Below are 20,478 nucleotides of genomic sequence, written 5' to 3'. Positions count from 1 at the left end.
ATTTGTTTTCAAAATAATATTTACCGAATTTCTATAAATAAATAAAATTCTGCAAGTGTCCAATTTTGTTACCAAGCTGATCGACCACGTTGCTGTCTGGTTATGTGGTGGCATGGACAAATCATCGAGGGATGACACTTCGATCTATAGTGCATGCTCTTAAGTCCGATATTTTTATTTTTATTCATTTTTAAAAATATTTTAATAAAAATAACTAAGGTCTGATGAAAATTTTAAAAATGTCTAAAATGCGGAAAAAATCCGCATCCCCGGATAAAAATTCGGAAGAACGGAATAAATCCGCGTCCCCGAATAAAAATTCGGAAAAGCAGAATAAATCAGCAGTCCAGCCCTTTTTAATCCAAAATTTTAAATGATTAAATTAAATTTTTAATTTAACGATCGTTCATAAATTATCTGACCGATTAAAACGAATCTAAAATTTCGAAATACATAATTAGTTATAAATCAAAAATTCGTTACAAAAGTATATGAAAACTAAAGTAGTCTAGTCTATCAAATTTCACTTCATTCAGTTTTTCCTTAAAAATTCTTGGTAAAATGAAAACCAAAGTATATGACTTCATGCAGGTTATGTCTAGTCTAATAATTCAGACATTGTCCTGCGTATTAAAAATTATATATTGGTTTGAAATTCAATTTTCGAACTAAAAATGAATTGAAAAGACTTTAATAATAATCTAATATTAAATATAAGATACTGTAAGTACACTGGCATATATATTGAGAAATAAACATGCCTCTAATATATATTATATTCTCTTATCCGAAACTAAATTTGGTACATGACCTAATAACACATCATTGCGCCTTACTGCAATGAGCGTTTTGTAGTCAATTATAGTATGTCTAAATTTTTGTTTCAACGCATGATGGCTAGGGGACAGCCTAGAAGATCAAGGATAGATAGTTTTTTTTTATAGTTTTAGTTTAGTTATATTTTATTATGTTTTTATAGTTTTAGTTTCGTTATGTTTTATTATGTTTTTATAGTTTTAGTTCAAAAAAACAAAATAAATTTGAAAACAACAATACGACAAACAAATAAATCAAACCGGCAATAATAAATTCATTAAAATCAAAATTCAACAAACAAATAAATTGATTTAAAATGGAACTTGTCTTTGTTGAACAACATTTTTTCTTATGATTAACCATTACAAATTGCTAACACAACTATATCCGATTTTTTTATTTATATCCAAAATTTAAATTAAATTTTAAAAATTAACCGAACCGGATTTCAAATTTTAAAACTACCCAAACCGCTAAACGGTTAACCGGACCCTAGGTTCGGTTAACGGTTTAGCGGACCAAGGGTTCGGTTAACCGTTTAGCGGACCAAGGGTTTGGGTTCGGTTAACCGTTTAGCGGACCAAGGGTTCGGTTAACGGTTTAGCGGACCAACAGTATGGATTCGTTGGTTCGCTGAACCGTTAACCGAACCCAATTTTTTTTTTTTTTTTTTTTTTTTTTTTTACTTTTTTTACTTTTTTTTAAAACAGAAATTTTTTTTTTTTTTCTATTGAAAATATACATGAAAATTCGTATTTAGATTTATCAAATTTACACCAAAAAATTTTGTAAATCAAATATGAAATTTAAAATTATAGAAAAATACAAATACACATACACATACACACACACATACACATACACGTATACATATACATATACATATACATATACATATACATAAATAATATACGGTTACCAATTTTTTTTTTTTTACTTTTTTTTAAAACAGAAAATTTTTAATTTTTTTATTTTTCTATTGAAAATATACATGAAAATTCGTATTTAGATTTATCAAATTTACACCAAAAAATTTTGTAAATCAAATATGAAATTTAAAATTATAGAAAAATACACATACACATACACATACACATACACATACACATACACATATACATACACGTATACATATACATATACATATACATATACATAAATAATATACGGTTACCAATTTTTTTTTATTTTACTTTTTTTTAAAACATAAAATTTTTAATTTTTTAATTTTTCTATTGAAAATATACATGAAAATTCGTATTTAGATTTATCAAATTTACACCAAAAAAATTTGTAAATCAAATATGAAATTTAAAATTATAGAAAAATACACATACACATACACATATACATATAAATATTCATATACATATTATTTTAAATTTCATATATAATATGTATATGTATATGTATATGTATATGTATATGTAGATGTATATGTATATGTATATGTGTATTTTTCTATAATTTTAAATTTCATATTTGATTTACAAATTTTTTTGGTGTAAATTTGATAAATCTAAATACGAATTTTCATGTATATTTTCAATAGAAAAATAAAAAAATTAAAAATTTTCTGTTTTAAAAACAAGTAAAAAAAAAAAAAAATTGGTAACCGTATATTATTTATGTATATGTATATGTATATGTATATGTATACGTGTATGTGTATGTGTATGTGTATGTGTATGTGTATTTTTCTATAATTTTAAATTTCATATTTGATTTACAAAAATTTTTGGTGTAAATTTGATAAATCTAAATACGAATTTTCATGTATATTTTCAATAGAAAAATTCAAAATTTTCTGTTTTAAAAAAAAGTAAAAAAAAAAAAAAAAAAAAAAAAAAAATTTGGGTTCGGTTAACGGTTCAGCGAACCAACAAATCCATACTGTTGGTCCGCTAAACCGTTAACCGAACCCTTGGTCCGCTAAACGGTTAACCGAACCCAAACCCTTGGTCCGCTAAACGGTTAACCGAACCCTTGGTCCGCTAAACGGTTAACCGAACCCTTGGTCCGCTAAACCGTTAACCGAACCTAGGGTCCAGTTAACCGTTTAGCGGTTTGGGTAGTTTTAAAATTTGAAATCCGGTTCGGTTAATTTTTAAAATTTAATTTAAATTTTGGATATAAATAAAAAAATCGGCAACTATATTGAAGGCATATACATATTACAAAAAAAAAATTATTTAAATTTCTAACCTATTAAAAATAAGAAAAAATTATGTAAATAATTAAATAAATCATATCTTTGTACATATAATTCGTATATTTATTTCTCAATTTAAGATTCTAATAATTCGATTTCCTTTTATATAATTATATATATTCAATTAATTCTCTAAATATCCTAAATGAACGAGTTTTATAAATTCTATATTTTATTTTACGAATAATTTCGTATAATTATACTTTTAATTAGAATTCAATTATTTATTTATTAATACAAATCAAATTTTAAATTTCTTTTCTAAATGATTCAATGGAATTGTAATGAGTTTTTTATTTATAACTAATTATGTATTTTGAAATTTTAGATTTGTTTTAATCGGTCAGATAATTTATGAACGATCGTTAAATTAAAAAATTTATTTAATCATTTAAAATTTCGGATTAAAAAGGGCCAGACCGTAGATTTATTCCGCTCTTCCGAATTTTTATTCGGGGACACAGATTTATTCCGCTCTTCCAAATTTTTATTCAGGGAAGAGGATTTTTAAAATTTTCATCGAACCTTGGTTATTTTTATTAAAATATTTTTAAAAAGAATAATTATTTCAATCCCCACACTCCAGTACCCGCATTGTACCCTCATCTCTTAAACAGATTTTAACTTCTCATAAAATAACTTAACTAACTAGTTTAATTAAATTTATTCACAACACTGTGATCTTTCAAGTTTAATTAAATTCATGGGTATAAATACTTGGAAGATAATAAATTAATACTTGCAAATTAAGATATTAATACTTGCATGTCTAACTTGATATAACTATATAGAGGGACCACTCAAACTACATGGGAGAAAAATCAGACACGTTTTTAGAGATGGTTTTTTTTTTCTTTTTTTCAATATCTTCCACATTTCTCACGTTCTATGAGGAATTTTGCGAATCTAAAATCACGAATGTATTCTACGCAATTTTATCTTTCAAATGAGATCCATGATGACGTACTTTCGGATTTATCGTCACACAAGTATTTATACCTCATTGTGCAAGTATTTATACCTCATCGTGCAAGTATTTATACATATATTTGTAAGTATTTATCCCCAATCTTGGACCCCGCATCTCCGCATCACATTTTCCTAATCGTCCTTGCGTCAACCTTTCTCTAACAAAAATAGTTTACCACATAGGTATAAATACTTCCGTGCATAGGTATAAATACTTGTAATACTTGATATTAATACTTTTAAATGTCAGCAGTGTCATATGTGAAAAATACTAGGTATAAATACTTAAATGACGAGGTATAAATACTTGTGTGATGACGAGCTCGAAAGTATGTCATCATGGATCTCATTTGAAAGATAAAATTGCGTAGAAGAAGTTCGTGGTTTTAGATTCGCAAAATTCCTTATAGATCATGAGAATGTGGATGAGATTGAATAAATAAAATTGAGGGGATAATGGGGGTATGAGAGTGCGGGTACTCATATCACGTCCCTTTTAAAAATGGATAAAAATGAAAATGTCGGCTCTTTTCAATTATTGTATGTCTTTGTCGTTTTTCTTATTTAATTTAACAAGTGTACTGCGTGGTCTCAAGGAAAAAAGAAATCCCGAATCCGTATCACCCCAGTACCTGAGGTGAAAGTCATAAATATGAACCGTTCTTTTTATGTGACACAAATCTCAAAGCAGACCCTACAGTTCCAAGTTCCAACCATTCATTAATCTGGACCGTTTGTTCTTTTAAATTGCTTACGCACTCGGAAAAAAGTACGAGCACTAGAATAATCATCTAGATTATATGCATAAAAAAAAATGCATAGTAACAAATGTGGAAAAATGCTGGTTTAAAGATTGTTCAAAGGGTGGAAAAAGAATTTCACAACATAGTATGAAATTTCGTGAATATTATCATGAGCTTCTTATCTACGGATTATTTGCTTTCAATAGTTTTTCAAATAAATATATAACTTAATGACTTTTCAAACTATTTTCTGAATTTTCCGAATTGAGTCCAAATTAATTATTTGCAAAAATTAATTTAGACTTCAAATTCTTAATATAATTACATGTTATACAAGGAAACAAATTATTTTCAAATTTATATATTTGTACCTCATCAAATTATTTCTGAATTTGATTTATAATTTAGAGAGCAGCTGTATGTCTTTCCTTTTTAAAGTCATGACAGAGGTAGAGAAGCTGTATGTCACGGAAAGGTATTTTTAATCTATGGAGATAGCATTTTCTGTGGAAATTATACACGGCATCGATCACTTCTTTTTACAAATACACAGAGTGAGGCTATGATATTATCCACAACGCACATAAGTCCTTAATATGTTATATTTTCATTTTCAATATTTAAGTTGTTAGTTCAAACCGCTTAATATGATTTCAATATACAGAGAAATATTAAATGATTTAAAAAATTAACTATTTCAATTTTAAAAATGAAGATATAAATTCATAATAAGAATCGATGTGTGTTGTGTTTAGTTTTGTAAATAACGGTATGTACTTGTCGGACATACAGAGTACCGTTAAGTGATTAATCGGTATGTGGCTGATTATTTATAATTTTACGGATAATTTAATATTTTTATTAAAGTTATGTGGATATACTTATAATTATTAAAAATAATTAATTTAACTCATTAAATTTATCAAATAAACTTATTTTAACTTAGTTTCGTTGTTAAATAATAAAATTTTATGAAATTATTATTTAAAAAAGCTAAGATAAAACAAGACAAAGTATAATACATATGATGAATAAATGCAAAAAAAATAACTAACTAATAATCATATAAACAAAAAATAAATTATTCTAACGATTCAATCACCGTCAATAACTTATTAATCGATTAGTGGAGCTAAACAGCCATTTTATACAACACTGGTTGTGTTTATATATTAATAGTGTAACGCCATTACCCCACCCCCTAGATAGTGCAATTTAATAAAAATGGACGGCTCATATTAATTCCATTCAGGCCAAACTCAATCAGGTAGTTGTTGAGATTGTAGGGGTCCTACTTTGAAATTCTTGTAAAGTGAAATGAACGGTCCAGAATCACCGATTTCACCTCAGGTACCTGAGGTGATACGGATTCGTGCATATAATGATTGTTGTAGTGGAACTTCAGACGAAAACAACGTGTACAGAGCCAAACTATAAGTCTATAACCAACTAACCAAGCAATCAATCTCCTTTTTCCTTTCCGCTCACAGATTAATTTAAAGTATTTTTGGTCCATTAACCCTCCTGAAACTACGTATTTCTTGGTTTGAAGAACGTCGGGGGAATTAGCATATACTTCACAATTTAGTTCCACCTAACATGTATTGAGAATTGACTTGTCAAGTGAGTCCAGCCGCCACATGGTTTGCGTCACATCAGATCACAGCGCGGTACTAGGAAACGTGAGAAGACCGATTTTCTCTTAAAAATAGTATCGCCGCTGGCTCCGACTCTCTCTCTAATTCTCCATCGCTCCTCTCCTCTGCAAAAGCAATTCATTGTTTAACAATAAATAATATCTCAGCTTTGAGCCTTTGTCCTTTGACAGTCCTAATCTACCAAATCCCTCCCCTTGTATTAACTAATTTTTTCATTCTCTAAAATTAATCCTCAAACTAAATATAAATACCGCAGTTCTCCCTCTGCCCATTTCCTCTTTTTGGGACTTCGCCTCACTCTCTTATCCCTTGCTCCCCTTTCCAACCCCCTCTCAAGATATTTCGGTTTCTACACACTAATCCATGGAAGGAGCAATCCGTAGTCATGGCCTCCTATCTCTTCCTTCCAATCCACAAATGTTTAGAGTGCGAACGCGCCTCCACACCGCGGCTGCCCTAAAACCCCAAAACCCGATAAGGCTCCGAACCCAACAAGCCTTGTTCTCCAGAGATAAGCTCTCTCCCTTTTCTCCGCTCAAAACGCCATTAAATGGCCAACGCTTGCTCTTCTCCCATAGCGACAAACCCCAAACAGAAAAAAGGCTCCACCTTTGCCACGCTGGAGCCGCTGGAGCTGCAGTTCCCTCAGAAAAACCCAAATTCCTCGGTGTGGAGTTTCAGACCTTGAAAAAAATTGTGCCTTTGGGTCTTATGTTCTTTTGTATTCTCTTCAATTACACAATTCTGAGAGATACCAAAGATGTATTAGTCGTGACAGCAAAAGGGAGCAGTGCTGAAATTATTCCATTTTTGAAAACTTGGGTTAATTTGCCCATGGCCGTGGGCTTTATGCTCCTATACAGCAAGCTCTCAGATACCCTTTCAAAGGAGTCTCTGTTTTACACTGTTATTTTCCCATTTATTGCGTTTTTCGGTGTATTTGGATTTCTAATGTACCCTATGCGAGATGCAATTCATCCAACGGCTCTGGCAGATCGACTCCTAGCAACTCTGGGGCCAAGATTTCTCGGACCTATTGCCATACTGAGGATTTGGAGCTTTTGCCTCTTCTATGTCATGGCCGAACTGTGGGGTAGTGTCGTAATTTCAGTTCTTTTCTGGGGCTTTGCTAATCAGGTAAAATATTTGGACTGTTAGTGAATATATTTTGTGTTATTTCTAGTGCTGTGGATCTGTTAATCATACTATACTATGTACTGGTTGATTTCTCAAGCCAAACGAGGTTCAAATAGCTTAAATTTTAGCTTGATGGGATCTTTAATCTAATAGGATATTTTGTGGTGATTAGGTGATGCACCTCTATTACTTAGAAAAGATTCTAGTTTTTCACCTCCACTTAACACTAGTTATTAACCGCTGTATGTATTTTACTGAGGCCGGGATAATAATCTCCAATTCAAGCTCGATATTAAATATCCAATACACATTTGTTCAATTTTGTTTTGATGGGTGTGCTACTTGATTGAAATCTTTTTTTTTTTTTTCTTTTCTTTGTCTATATATAGAAAATTTGTTTTGATTTTTGAGATCAATTAAATTTTCTGTACGGATATTAGGGAATCAACTATCTGACTATTTGTTTATTAAGTAATATGGAGTCTCTACAATACTAGTTTTAGACTAATATGAAATCTCACATATCGGTACAAAACCTGCCACTAGTTTTAACAAGACAACATAATATTCCGGCAGCGATCAGTGTGGGATCAGGGAATAATTGAAATTTTGATTATAAGACATGTTCAGAGTTCAAATAACACCTTAAAAAGCTTGTAAGCACCATAGTACAAGTCAATGTAGTAATATTCCTTTTTATAATACGTACCAGTATTTGAAAGCTTTAATAATTAAATAAAAATTATAGTACCAGTTGTTGCATAATAAACAAGACAATAATTGTGACTGATTCAACTAATTAAAAAGTCAAAAGCTATACCGAAATTCAGAAAACTTACAATAGAATTGAAAAAGATATACAAGGCAGTGGAACTGATCCAGTAAGAACTAATTAAGCTAATTTTTTGACAGATTACAACAGTGGATGAGGCGAAGGAATTCTATCCCTTGTTTGGTCTGGGCGCCAATGTGGCATTGATATTTTCGGGACGAACAGTGAAGTACTTTTCAAACTTAAGGAAAAACCTGGGGCCTGGAGTTGACGGGTGGGCTGTATCTCTCAAGGGAATGATGAGCATTGTGGTGGCCTTGGGTTTTGTCATTGCTGGCATCTACTGGGGGGTCAATAAGTTTGTCTTGAATGACCCGTCTCTTCCCAAGGTTGAGAAAAAGAAGAAGAAGGTATCTTTTGTAAATTAATTACTACCATATTTGTAGTTTCATGGGTATGCCTTCCTGTTTCCTTGCTTTAGGAGGTGTCAGGCTAACAGTTTAATTAACAAATGCTCCATCAAATGTGTTGAGGAAATTATGGTCTTATATAAAAATATGGTTTATCTACTCATGCTGTATTAAATTTAACCAGTTCAATGAATTGATTGGTATATTTCCTTAAGTGAACTGATTAATTTTTCTCCAATATGTAACTAGATTTCATTAAATAAAACAGAGAACAGATATATGGTTGCTTTTTGTTGCTTCACAACTTAGCATCTTCCAATTAACCAAGTGTCAGAAGCCAGCAAGTTGCATACTCTTGACAATAATATTCAATTATGTATGCAGGAAAAGCCAAAGCTAGGAATGGGAGAGAGCTTGAAAGTCTTGATATCATCACGCTATATCAGAGATCTTGCTACCTTGGTGGTCGCTTATGGTATCAGTATCAACCTAGTTGAGGTCACATGGAAATCTAAGCTCAAGGCTCAGGTTGCTACTCATTTCTGAAGATTGAATTTTCAGCATTGGATTATATATTTTTCTTTTTGTCAGAACTTACCAACGATCCCAGCTTCTTTTGGTATGCTGAATTTTCAGCCCAAACATGCCAGCAAACCCCAGTCCAAAACCTGAATTTCTGTATTGTGAGATGAAAAGGAGTTTGCTTATCATAAATGGTTCAATGTAACACCAATTTAATTTAGTTAAAACCAATGAAAAACAAAGAGGCGGGATGCTGCCGAGTTTTCAGTTGGTATTGGTTTCACACTGACACTTGCACCAGACCTGATTGTAAAAGGATGATAATCCACTACAAGTCACAGTTCTTAAACCTGTATTATAGGCCAATTCACTCTCAGCTCTAACATCTTGCAATTCTTGTTGATTCAACAGTTCCCAAGCCCGAATGAGTATTCATCATTCATGGGTGATTTCTCGACAGCAACTGGCATTGCCACCTTCACCATGATGTTGCTTGGCCGAGTCATCCTGCGGAGGTTCGGGTGGGGTGTTGCGGCCATGATTACCCCAACTGTGCTCCTCCTCACCGGTGTCGGCTTCTTCTCTTTGATTCTCTTTGGACAGCCGATCACTCCCCTCCTTGCAAGTGTGGGCATGACGCCCCTACTTGCGGCTGTCTATGTAGGTGCATTGCAGAACATCTTTAGCAAGAGTGCCAAGTACAGCTTGTTCGACCCGTGCAAGGAGATGGCTTATATTCCTCTTGATGAGGATATGAAGGTCAGTACATGTGTGTGTGTGCACGCATGAAAATATGAACTTGCAGTCTCGCATGCATGTGGTCAGAATGCACACTGATTTATTTGGTGCATATATTAAAGTACATGGTGTTATGAACTTATGTAGGTAAAAGGCAAGGCAGCAATAGATGTGGTGTGCAACCCTCTCGGCAAATCAGGAGGCGCATTGATCCAGCAATTTATGATTCTGACATTCGGATCCCTTGCCAAATCCACACCTTACCTCGGTGGCATTCTCCTTGTCATTGTGCTGGCATGGATCGGCGCTGTGAGGTCCCTCGATTCTCAGTTCTCTCCATTGGCAAAGCAAGAATTGGAGAAGGAGAGGCTGCTCAAGGAAAAAGCAAAGGAAGAGTCAATAATTGATGTAAATGTCACTCCAGTTGAGAGCAAGAATGGCTCTCTCCCTCCTGAGGTTTCTACAAATGGATCAGGTTTGAAACCAGACGTTCCACCACCTGAATCCGAGAGCATGCCAGAGGCCTCGAGCTACAGCACTCAGTAAAGTAAGGGGGTTTAATAATTTGATCATTCATTTTAGGCCGTTTCGGTGGAGTCCCGATCATCAGATAGGAATAATAGAAGAATAAATATTGGCCTTTTTTAAACTGTTTTCCTGTATCCATCTTTAGTACATGGGGATGGATGGCTAGTTGAAGAATTTTGTTGGTTTATTAGTGCCTATATTTGAAGTTTGAATTTTAGAACTGATTATGGTTTTACTGTTTTTATCATATTATTTTATACAAGATCTTAATTTTGCTATTATTTTGGGTGATTGTTTATACTGATTAGCTGTTCAACTGTATGCTGAGGAATTGGGTTTGCTTCCTGCTATGATAATAGCTTTGTTTAAATCTTGATTGAGATGAACTCTCACAAAGATGTCGAGCTAGATAATTGCAGGGTGTTGAATATGAGCCAAAAGTTATAGGTTATGCTCTTTCTACCATTGAAACTGTTCGAGATGGTTGTACATATTTTCCTCTCAGTTTCCAGTACTATATATTTTATTAACACTTCGGTTGCACCTGCTAGCTTAGACTGTTAAGAGTTAGGGGTGAAATCGGATTGGATATTGTTGATCCATATTTATATTTTTTGGGGATAAAAAGATTAGACAATTAAGAGTTAAGGGTAACTGAAAACAATATTGTCTGAGCAGCGTTCGATCTGGCCGAATTTTGTTTTTAGTTGTCATTTTTATTGAATTTTGTTTTTAGTTATCATTTTAATAAAAATAATATACGGACTTGAAATTGGAAAATTTTCAATAATACCGGTACGATAATGATGATGATAGTAAAATAGAAGAAATAATAATAACAACTATGATAAAATAATAAATGGAAAATGTAATTGTTATTATGAAGAGAAAAGGACGGGTCCTCGCATCGAAGGCCTGCTCGAATCATTATCTCCTGATAACAATAATGATGATGATAATGATCGTATACATATCCGTGCTTCGATGTTACATAATCAAGGAAAATATGTAGTTGATCATGAAAGAGATTGGGCAAATTTGCAACTCTTTAATTTTTCTGTTTTCTCACAAGTAGACATTGAGATTTTTTTTTTTGGTTGAAAGTCCGTAGGTGATTGTATTGATCTAACGATTTACAAGGTAGTTATTACATAGGTTTTTTTGTTAAATTAAAAAACAAAAGCATAAAAACCCATACATATATTGAGCTACTTGTAAAATCATTTAATTTGTTATGTCTTGAACTAACATATATGTAAGACCAGATAATACAAATTGGTCTATTCGCGCCAAATTAGCATGTAGGTAAACCTTCATTTTCTTCTCTGGTAATGTAGACACATCAGTAATTTTTTCAGGTTGCATGATTGGCAAACTATGCTGCATCGCATCCTCCTTCATTGATGACGAAACATCTTCTTCTTTCCAAAATCGATGCCGCCCAAAGGAATGCACAACTGAGAGGCACTGAATCAAACTGATCGGGACAGTCATCGCTCAAAGAGGAGATGGAAGAGGGCACTAAATCAAACCGGATCAGGACAATCACCACTCAACCGAAAAGGCATTGAATCAAACTGGACCGAAAACTGAATCAACCGGATTAGGACAGTCACCACTCAGAGAAGAGATAGAAGAAGGAAAAGAAGAAGAAGAAAGAGAAGAGAAGAGGAAGGGGATAACTCTTTACAATCTCGTCATCGGGATCAGGTACGTTTGGATGTACTCTAGAATAGCTAGAATAACTACTATTTGAGAATAGTGATTTTTGGAAGAGTGTGAGAATAGTGTTGATGTGGTGCTATTCGGAATAACGAAAATGTTGTTTGGATTGAACATTTAGAATAGCGATGGAGGAATTAAACATTTGAGAGAGCACCAATTGTTATTCCGACTTTTTGTAGGAATAGCGGAACAGCGCTATTCTCATTGTTCCGAATAGCAATTGAGTATGTTTGAATGGATCGGAACAGCGCTATTCTCGCTATTCTCAGTACATCCAAACATATAAGTACGTACCTTATTCACATATAGTTATAGTAAATATTATAGGGTGGGACGAATTCACAATATTCTCAACCGAACTCGAAAAATCAAGACAGATGAACGAAACGACGAGAGACAACTCTTGAACTGAGCCATCCGCTCAAATAAAGCGAGGCAAGATGAACCGGGTTAGACGAGGGACGGAGTGGGCAAGATGGCAGACGGGTGGCCAGTCGACTCTCAAAACGGTAATCTGAGCGATATCTCCAAGGTTTTTGCGGGTAGACATTGAGATGTTGAGCGACATTATAATCATACGATAAAAAAGAATTATAATTAAGGATGTAGATAATTATTATATAGCATGTGCATATATAATGATGTACACAATTTTATGAAAAGAACATTTTCTTGCACTCACCAATAGGATGAAGCAAGCAATTTTCTATCAATCTTAGACGACGAAAAAAAAAAAAAAAAACCCAACAAATATGTAACTCAAAGATGGAATGTAGTGTGTTATATGTTGTTTAGTTTAATACACCTCATAAGAACGAAAAAAATGCACACAAATGAAAATTTTCGCAATTCTGCAAAAATGAGGAATAGACATTAACTAAAACCACACGGGTGCTTTACTGTAGTTTCTTAGTAAAATCGATGGAATTTATCCACTTTTATAAATAATAAAAAAAAAGAAACTAAGACCACACGGGCATCAAGAGAAAATGTATTGGCAAAAGCACTTTTCTTTCAATGAGGCAAGTAGTAGACTACTAGCAACTCTTTTTATCTCCCTTTTCAAAAGTATCACATGAGTTTGATGTTTAAGAGTGAAGTAAAAAACAAATACAATAAAAATAGGAAGACGTATGTAATTTCTTTTTCAGCAACTTCAGTAATTTAGCTGCTGAAGCATCGCAAACGATGATAAAATATACTTCTTTGGATGTGCAACCCAATAGGTATCGAAATATGAGCAACATATTGTTTACTCTTAAAGTATACTCAGAACATTTATATGTTAGGGAATATAAAAAAAAGAAGAAGAGACGAACATCTAAATTTTAGTATAACAGTAATATTAAAAGCCACTGGTGGCATGAGAGTTACATCTAAATAACAGTAGTATTTTGGTTTTATCTGGAAATCTGGAATGCAAGCTAAAGCAAAACCCACACGTTTGATTAATATATATTTGTCAATGGTTTTATCGACCTTTTGAGTACACTTGACCAGAAATTACGTCACCAAAATACTGCGAAAGAAAGAAAATGAATTGCAACGGGGGATGGATTCTGGCATTGGGATGCAATAAGTAAATCAGTACTGTTCTTTTTACTTAACACAAATCTCAAAACAAAGCTCCTATAGCTTCTAAAGACACCAGATTCAGTTTGTTTCCAATGAGATTAATCTGAGACGTCCGTTTATTTAAATTGCACCACAAATACCTGGAGGAATACAGACTTTGGATTTTTGAGGAATCCAGATCCAGTGCAATGCATGATCGAGTACAATATATAAGATTTGAGTCATTAATTCAATCTGACACAATTTTCAAACCGTATTATTCTTGATTGGGCTGAGAGTACTGTACTCAGTCCGATAATCCGAACTCAGATCCATTTAACCCGATCTAGCTGTATCGTATTTGTTAAGACAGGTGTGGGTAAAAAAATTATTTCTCTAACTTAAAAGAATATGGATATGAATAAGAAAAAGTTTTTATTAATTTATCATGTAAGAATATAAGTAGAAGCTATTTCGTATGTGTTATCATACTATTTTTCTTTTATTTATATACATAACTATTTAATGTTTTGTTATCAGTGTTAGATTGATTTATAAAATATATTGTATAGTTTTTATTATGTAATTTATGATAAAATTAATTCATTTTTTATTTTTATAAAAAACATATAAAATGCCCGTGTCATTAGATTGAAATCAGAAGTTAACTTTCAAAACACGCAATAGTACTGTCACTTATCCAGTAGAAATTAATTTATTTAATATTTATATTTTTATAATTAGTAATTTACGATAAAATTGAATTATATAACATTTTATATTGTTAATAATTTACAATTTTAAATTAATGGGGTAATAAATTATATCTTTATATTTTATGATACATTTATTTATTTTTTATATTTTAAGAGTTACCTATATAATCTATTGTTTGAAGTGTTAGTTCGCATCAAGGTATATTAATTTTTTTTTAGTTGACTCCAAAAAAAAAAAAAATTGAGTTGACTCAAATTTTGAGTTTAGATTAGGACCACCAAATCTGCTTTCGTACGAATATTAAAAACACTCAGGCTCTGTTCGGCCGCGTTACTGTTTCTTATGCCCACACCCATTCCCATCAATGCGCCGAGAAGGGCCTCAGTGTATTCTATTTCAGATTGAATTAGTTCAAATTCTGATCGGAAGGTTCGCATCTAAATTCAAAATTTGAGTTACTTCATAGACTTCCCGTCCTTACAGGGTTAAGGATACGACCGGGTCTCATAATTGGATGTTAGTATTGCGTTAGTGTGATACTATTAGTGAAAAGAGCTGGGCTACGGTGAGTTACGAAGTAAAGCGACTATATTACTTCACGCTCATTTTTTGCGATTTTAAAGTTTAAAACGTCGATCCGAACCGTTCATCTTGTTCTTCATATTGAAATGTGCTTGGAGACCAAATTTTACATTTTTTGGAATTTTTTTACTATTTATTAAGCAATTTTGAAAGTCGCTGATCTGATGGTCCAGAAAATTTTACTGTTTTACTGTTCACAGCAAAACAGCAATTTTTAAAAATGCTTAATAAACAGTAAAAAAATTCCAAAAAATGTAAAATTTGGTCTCCAAGCACATTTCAATATGAATTAAATATCTAACGGTTCGGATCGGTAATTTGGACTTTCAAAACAAAAATACAGCGTGAATTAGAAACGCGTTTTACTTCGCAACTCACCGTAGACTACCTCTTAGTGAAAATATGGAAAAAAAAAAAAAAAAAAACATGCCCTTCATATATTCACTAGGTTAAGATTTTGAAATTTCAATATTTAGCAGACTAGAATCTATGTTGCAAGATCGCATCAAGTGACTGTCACCTAGCTACTCTGGAGCTTCATTATTATCTAATTAGTTCTGTTTTCCCATTTTAGTAGCTAATTCATCTCCGGGCAGTCAGCCAGTCATTCGGCAATTCAAATGTTTATTGGAAGTCGCTCATCAACATTTTTGTCTTTAGACTTGTGAGCACTTTTTTTTTGTTTCAACTCTGATTTGATGTGATCATAAATATAAATTCCATATACATTTGAAGTTATATGATTTATTTATTTAACTAAAATTATAATATAAGATTCACACCTAACAAAGTTTAGTGTGTTCAATATATTTCGATAAAGAAAATCCTATACAAATTCGAAAATTGTGTAAGATTCTCCTTGACAAAAAGAAATATACAATATCATACTTAGTCTTTCTAGTCAAACGGGGCGGATCCAATAAGAACTAAGGGGCAACTTTCTTTTTCTAAATTTTCAATTTTTGTGAAGATCTATAAATTCAGATTAACTCTCCCTCTTCTTCTAGTAATTTAATTTGTCTTCTTCTGAAATTTTAATTTGTAATTAGAGTTAAGATTTAAATTTTTTGAATTCTAAATGGTAGTTAGAATTAGAAGTAAAATCATTATATTTTGTAAGTTACATGCTTTCGAACTTATTCAGGACCAACGAGTATTTTCAGATCTTGAATATCAGGAATGGCTCTCCTGTAAGAATCAATTAGATATCCTTTATAAAGAGGAGGAACAATACCGGGCCACTAGGGCTAAACAAAAATGGCTAGAGGAGGGAGATAGCAATACCAAGTTTTTCCACACTATAGCTACTCATAGGAGGAAAACTAATAGAATTCATTCATTAGACATCAATGGACATTCCACCTCTCATTCCAAAGACATTAGACAACATATTGTGCAATATTATAAGGCAATCTTAGGAGAACCAGGGATGAAATTTGGATCCTTGGATAGTTAGTTTTGGTCCCCAAATGATAAAGTTACTGATTTAGAAAATTTCCTTTTAATTTCTCCTTTCTCTCCAGAGGAGATTAAACACGCTGTATTTGCTTCTGAACCCTCTGGGGCACCTGACCCCGATGGTTTTACCTTCCTTTTTTATCAAAAATTTTGGGATTTGGTTTAGTCCGATGTTGTCCTGTCATGTAAGGGTTTCCATCAACAGACTTTAGACTTGCATAAGATCAACAAATCCATTATATGCCTGATACCCAAGGAGCAAGATGCTCAACTTATTAACAAATTTAGGTCAATTAGTTTTAAGCTCATTTCGAAGGTCCTTACCAATAGATTAGAGAGTATAATGTCTAGACTCATTGACTCTAGCCAATCTGCCTTCTTAAAAGGGAGATACATTTTAGACAACGTTCTCATTAGTCAGGAGATTATCCATCATAGCCATGTTCAAAAACAATATGGAGTAATCGTTAAGGTTGATTTTGAAAAGGCTTATGACAAAATTCATTGGTCATATATCCTTGAGGTATTACAATTACGAGGATTCAGCCCTATTTGGATACAATGGATACACCTGTGATTAGTAAGTTCTCAATCTTGCATTAATGTCAATGGAGAGTTAACTCAATACTTCTACTGTAAGAGGGGGGGTGAGACAGGGTGATCCCCTTTCGCCTTTCCTCTTTATTCTGGCTACTGATACACTCAGCCACATCTTTTCTAAGGGTAGGAAGCACCAGATTATAAAAGGATTAGGTCCCAAATGTTTAAATGGATTAGCTATTACGAATTATCATTATGCCGATGACACTATTCTTTTCTTAGAAAATGATCCAACTAATGTAGAATCAGCTTGGTGGGTCATGCTAGCTTTTGAGGCCGTATCGGGCATTAAAATGAACCTCCAAAAAACTGAACTTTTTGCTATCCACACTGACTTAGGACCTCAGCTAGCTGAACTCTTTAGGTGTAAATTTGCACATTTTCCACTGAAATATCTAGGTCTACCTTTACATAAATCTAAACTAACCAAACAGGACTGGGATTTCCTTATTGCTAAAGTTGAATCCAAATTGTAAAATTGGAAAGGACAAATGTTGTCAATTGGAGGGCGATTAACTCTCATCAATTCAGTTCTGTCATCCATCCCCTTGTATACTTTATCCATCTTTAAAGTACCTGATTATGTCATTAAACAGATTGATAGTCTTAGATGTCGATTCCTATGGCAGGGGACTGTTAGAAGTAGGAAAAAATATGCTCTAGTTAACTGGCAAGCCGCTTGCTTTGCTAAAGAGGCAGGGGGGTTAGGTATTCTAAATCTCAAACAGATGAACAAAGCACTACTAATGAAGTGGTGGTGGAAATTTCACTCTCATACATTTACTGGGCTGTGGAAAACTCTAATCATAGCAAAGTACTACTCAAGACACCCTTCTCCTTTCTCTCATTTCTGGAAAAATATTATGGCATTAGATAATCTAGGTAAAGTTAGTGTTATCAACTCTCCTGGATCACACTCCACTTTGAAATTCTGGACTGATACTTGGAATAATCAATTAGCTTTGAATGTGCAATATCCCGTCTTATATGAGATGTGCTCTAATAAAAACATTTCTCTTAGTGCAGTTGTTCACTCTCAGGGCAAGGCTATTACCTTTAGGAGGCAATTTGACCCAGTCTCGTTAGATGAATGGTTATCTATATTGAATCTCATTAGTTCGGTTTTGTTTACTCATGGACATGACAGTATGGCATGGAAATGGGAACCATCTGGGTTATTCACTGTCCAATCCTTGTACAGGGTTCTGAATTTTCGAGGAATCTGTCTCCCTAATGCTATGATATGGTGGACTCTCCCTTTACCCTATAAGATCAAAATATTCATGTGGCTGCTAGCAAAAAATAGAATTCTCACTAAACAAAATCTTAGCAGACGAGGATGGAGAGGATCCACTACTTGTCACTTTTGTCACCACGAAGAAACCACCAATCATCTTTTTCTTTTGTGCCCACTTACTCAACAGATATGGTTCTGGATGGGATTAAGCCAACATCATTTTGCCAAATGGTCCACTATTTCTGATATTTTGTCTTTTGCGACCACTCTTTCAGGGTCCTCCAAAAAAGCTTTTTTGATTATGTTTAGTGTTTTATGTTGGTCTCTATGGAAACTGAGAAATGAGATGTGCTTTAACCCGACAACCCCAAAAAAAACATTTAAAACAATTGTTTTACTAATCATTTCACTTATTACTTATTGGTCAGGGAATTTCAAGAAACACATCACTGATATCATCCAAACTGAGTGGCTGCCAGAGAACATCGATCTCATCCCTCTCCAGGTTTGGGATCCCATTGCAGCATCAGAGGAAGAGCATGCTTTGCAAATGGTGCTCTACCAGCCCCCTTCCCCTGCAGAGATTGATTCCAATGACACCAGCTTCGCTTAGTTTAGTCGTACCTAGATTTAGATTTACATGAACTCTCAGTAATATATTATCGTGCATTTTGTTCTTTCTGTTCTAGCTTTTGGTAGCAGTATGCATCTAGAGACAGTATGAGAGAGACAGTTTCTTTTGTTTGTAACAAACCTTTCCAGTTTCTTTAATGAAACGGGCCCAAAAAGCCTTTTATCAAAAAAAAAAAAATCATTATATTTTATTTAGTGCCCTGTTAACTAATAGGTTTAAATATAATTAACTATTTAAAATCATTCACTATTTTTTTTGTCCATTCAATAAAAAATTATGAATCCGCTGCAGGTCTGGTGAAGTATAAATTTTATATAATTTTTTTTTAAATGTAGACGAGTCCACGTTATTTTTCCCATTTGGACACATGAAGATCCATGCGGGGACATATATGGGCAGGCGAGTCTTAGGCGACAAGATACTAGAGGGCTAAAGGCTAAAAAAAAAAAAAAATCCGTTCCATGAAGCGGAATTATTTCCACCTCGTGTTGGGCATGCAAAAATATTCAACCATCCTCTCTAGTCGTCAATACTCACCAATTTTCAAGACTTGGCGTTTAAGTCACAAATTGGGTCGTACTCAGATGTCATTTTAGTTCCGAATACGTACAACGGTACAAGAGGAAGTTCATACGAAAAGTGTATGTTACCTTTAGAGATTAAATTAGAATTCCTAGGTTTTGATCCGGTTCAGTTCAATACAGCGCTGCGGTTATTTAATTTGCTTACGCCTATTTCAATTGGATAAGGTTCACGGAATCCGGGTCATATACTGTATATCAATGAGAATTTGGGCTAGTATATTTTAAATACGTGGGGTGACAATATGTCGTGATCGAAAATTTCATGAAAATATATATTTTTTCATGTAATGTGAAGTGATGTTTCAAAAATAATAAAGAGAAGACACGTTTATAAACGTTTTTGTCATGCTGTAATAATTTCGCGATGTGCCGATCCGATAGTCATGTTTATATTTTATTACCGGATTTTAAATTGTTCATGAAAAAATTAGAAAAAAAGGTTAAAAGTTATGGAAATTTTGTAGAAATAAAAAAATGTTGGTAAAATTTTCTATGGTAATTTTTTTATTCTTTTTAAGATTTTAAATTGTTGATCGAAGAAAAACAAAGTTATTAAAATTGTGAAAAAATGAAAAAAAAAAAATTTAAGAGAACAAATGTTGACAAATTTATTGCCACATTCAAGTTGTTCCATGACGTGCTATGTACCACGTATATATACGTGATCACTTGTCATTTCGTTGAAATGACATGTCATGCGTCGTTTCATGATGTGCCATGTAGGGGTGATTAATGAGCGAGCATGAGCGAGTTAGGGTATGCTCATGCTCGCTCATTAAGTAAATGAGCGAGTTGTTAATGAGCGAGTTTAAATGAGCGGATAAATGAGCGAGTTGTAAATGAGCGAGCTTTTAATGAGTGAGTTATGAGCGGCTCACGAGT

The 20,478-nt window shown here is 33.1% G+C and overlaps 1 protein-coding gene across 1 annotated transcript; it reads left to right on the top strand.

Annotated features, from left to right (window-relative positions):
- Window positions 1-6,629: 6,629 nt before the first annotated feature.
- On the top strand, window positions 6,630-10,786 carry LOC144572058 (ADP,ATP carrier protein 1, chloroplastic-like). The gene is made up of 5 exons (XM_078321469.1): window positions 6,630-7,535; window positions 8,448-8,717; window positions 9,102-9,245; window positions 9,651-9,998; window positions 10,125-10,786. The coding sequence occupies exons 1-5, from the start codon at window positions 6,762-6,764 to the stop codon at window positions 10,521-10,523; spliced, it is 1,935 nt and encodes a 644-aa protein (XP_078177595.1). The 5' UTR covers window positions 6,630-6,761; the 3' UTR covers window positions 10,524-10,786.
- The last annotated feature ends 9,692 nt before the right edge of the window (window positions 10,787-20,478 follow it).

Source organism: Carex rostrata, chromosome 19 (assembly GCF_964058835.1).
Source record: "Carex rostrata chromosome 19, lpCarRost1.2, whole genome shotgun sequence".
Classification (NCBI taxonomy): domain Eukaryota; kingdom Viridiplantae; phylum Streptophyta; class Magnoliopsida; order Poales; family Cyperaceae; genus Carex; species Carex rostrata.
This window is presented reverse-complemented; position numbering and strand designations above follow the sequence as displayed.

Coding starts and splice junctions, on each gene's coding strand:
- LOC144572058 (XM_078321469.1), top strand. CDS start 6,762: ATGGAAGGAGCAATCCGTAGTCATGGCCTCCTATCTCTTCCTTCCAAT. Junction 7,536..8,447: donor TCTGGGGCTTTGCTAATCAG/GTAAAATATTTG, acceptor ATTTTTTGACAG/ATTACAACAGTGGATGAGGC. Junction 9,999..10,124: donor CTCTTGATGAGGATATGAAG/GTCAGTACATGT, acceptor GAACTTATGTAG/GTAAAAGGCAAGGCAGCAAT.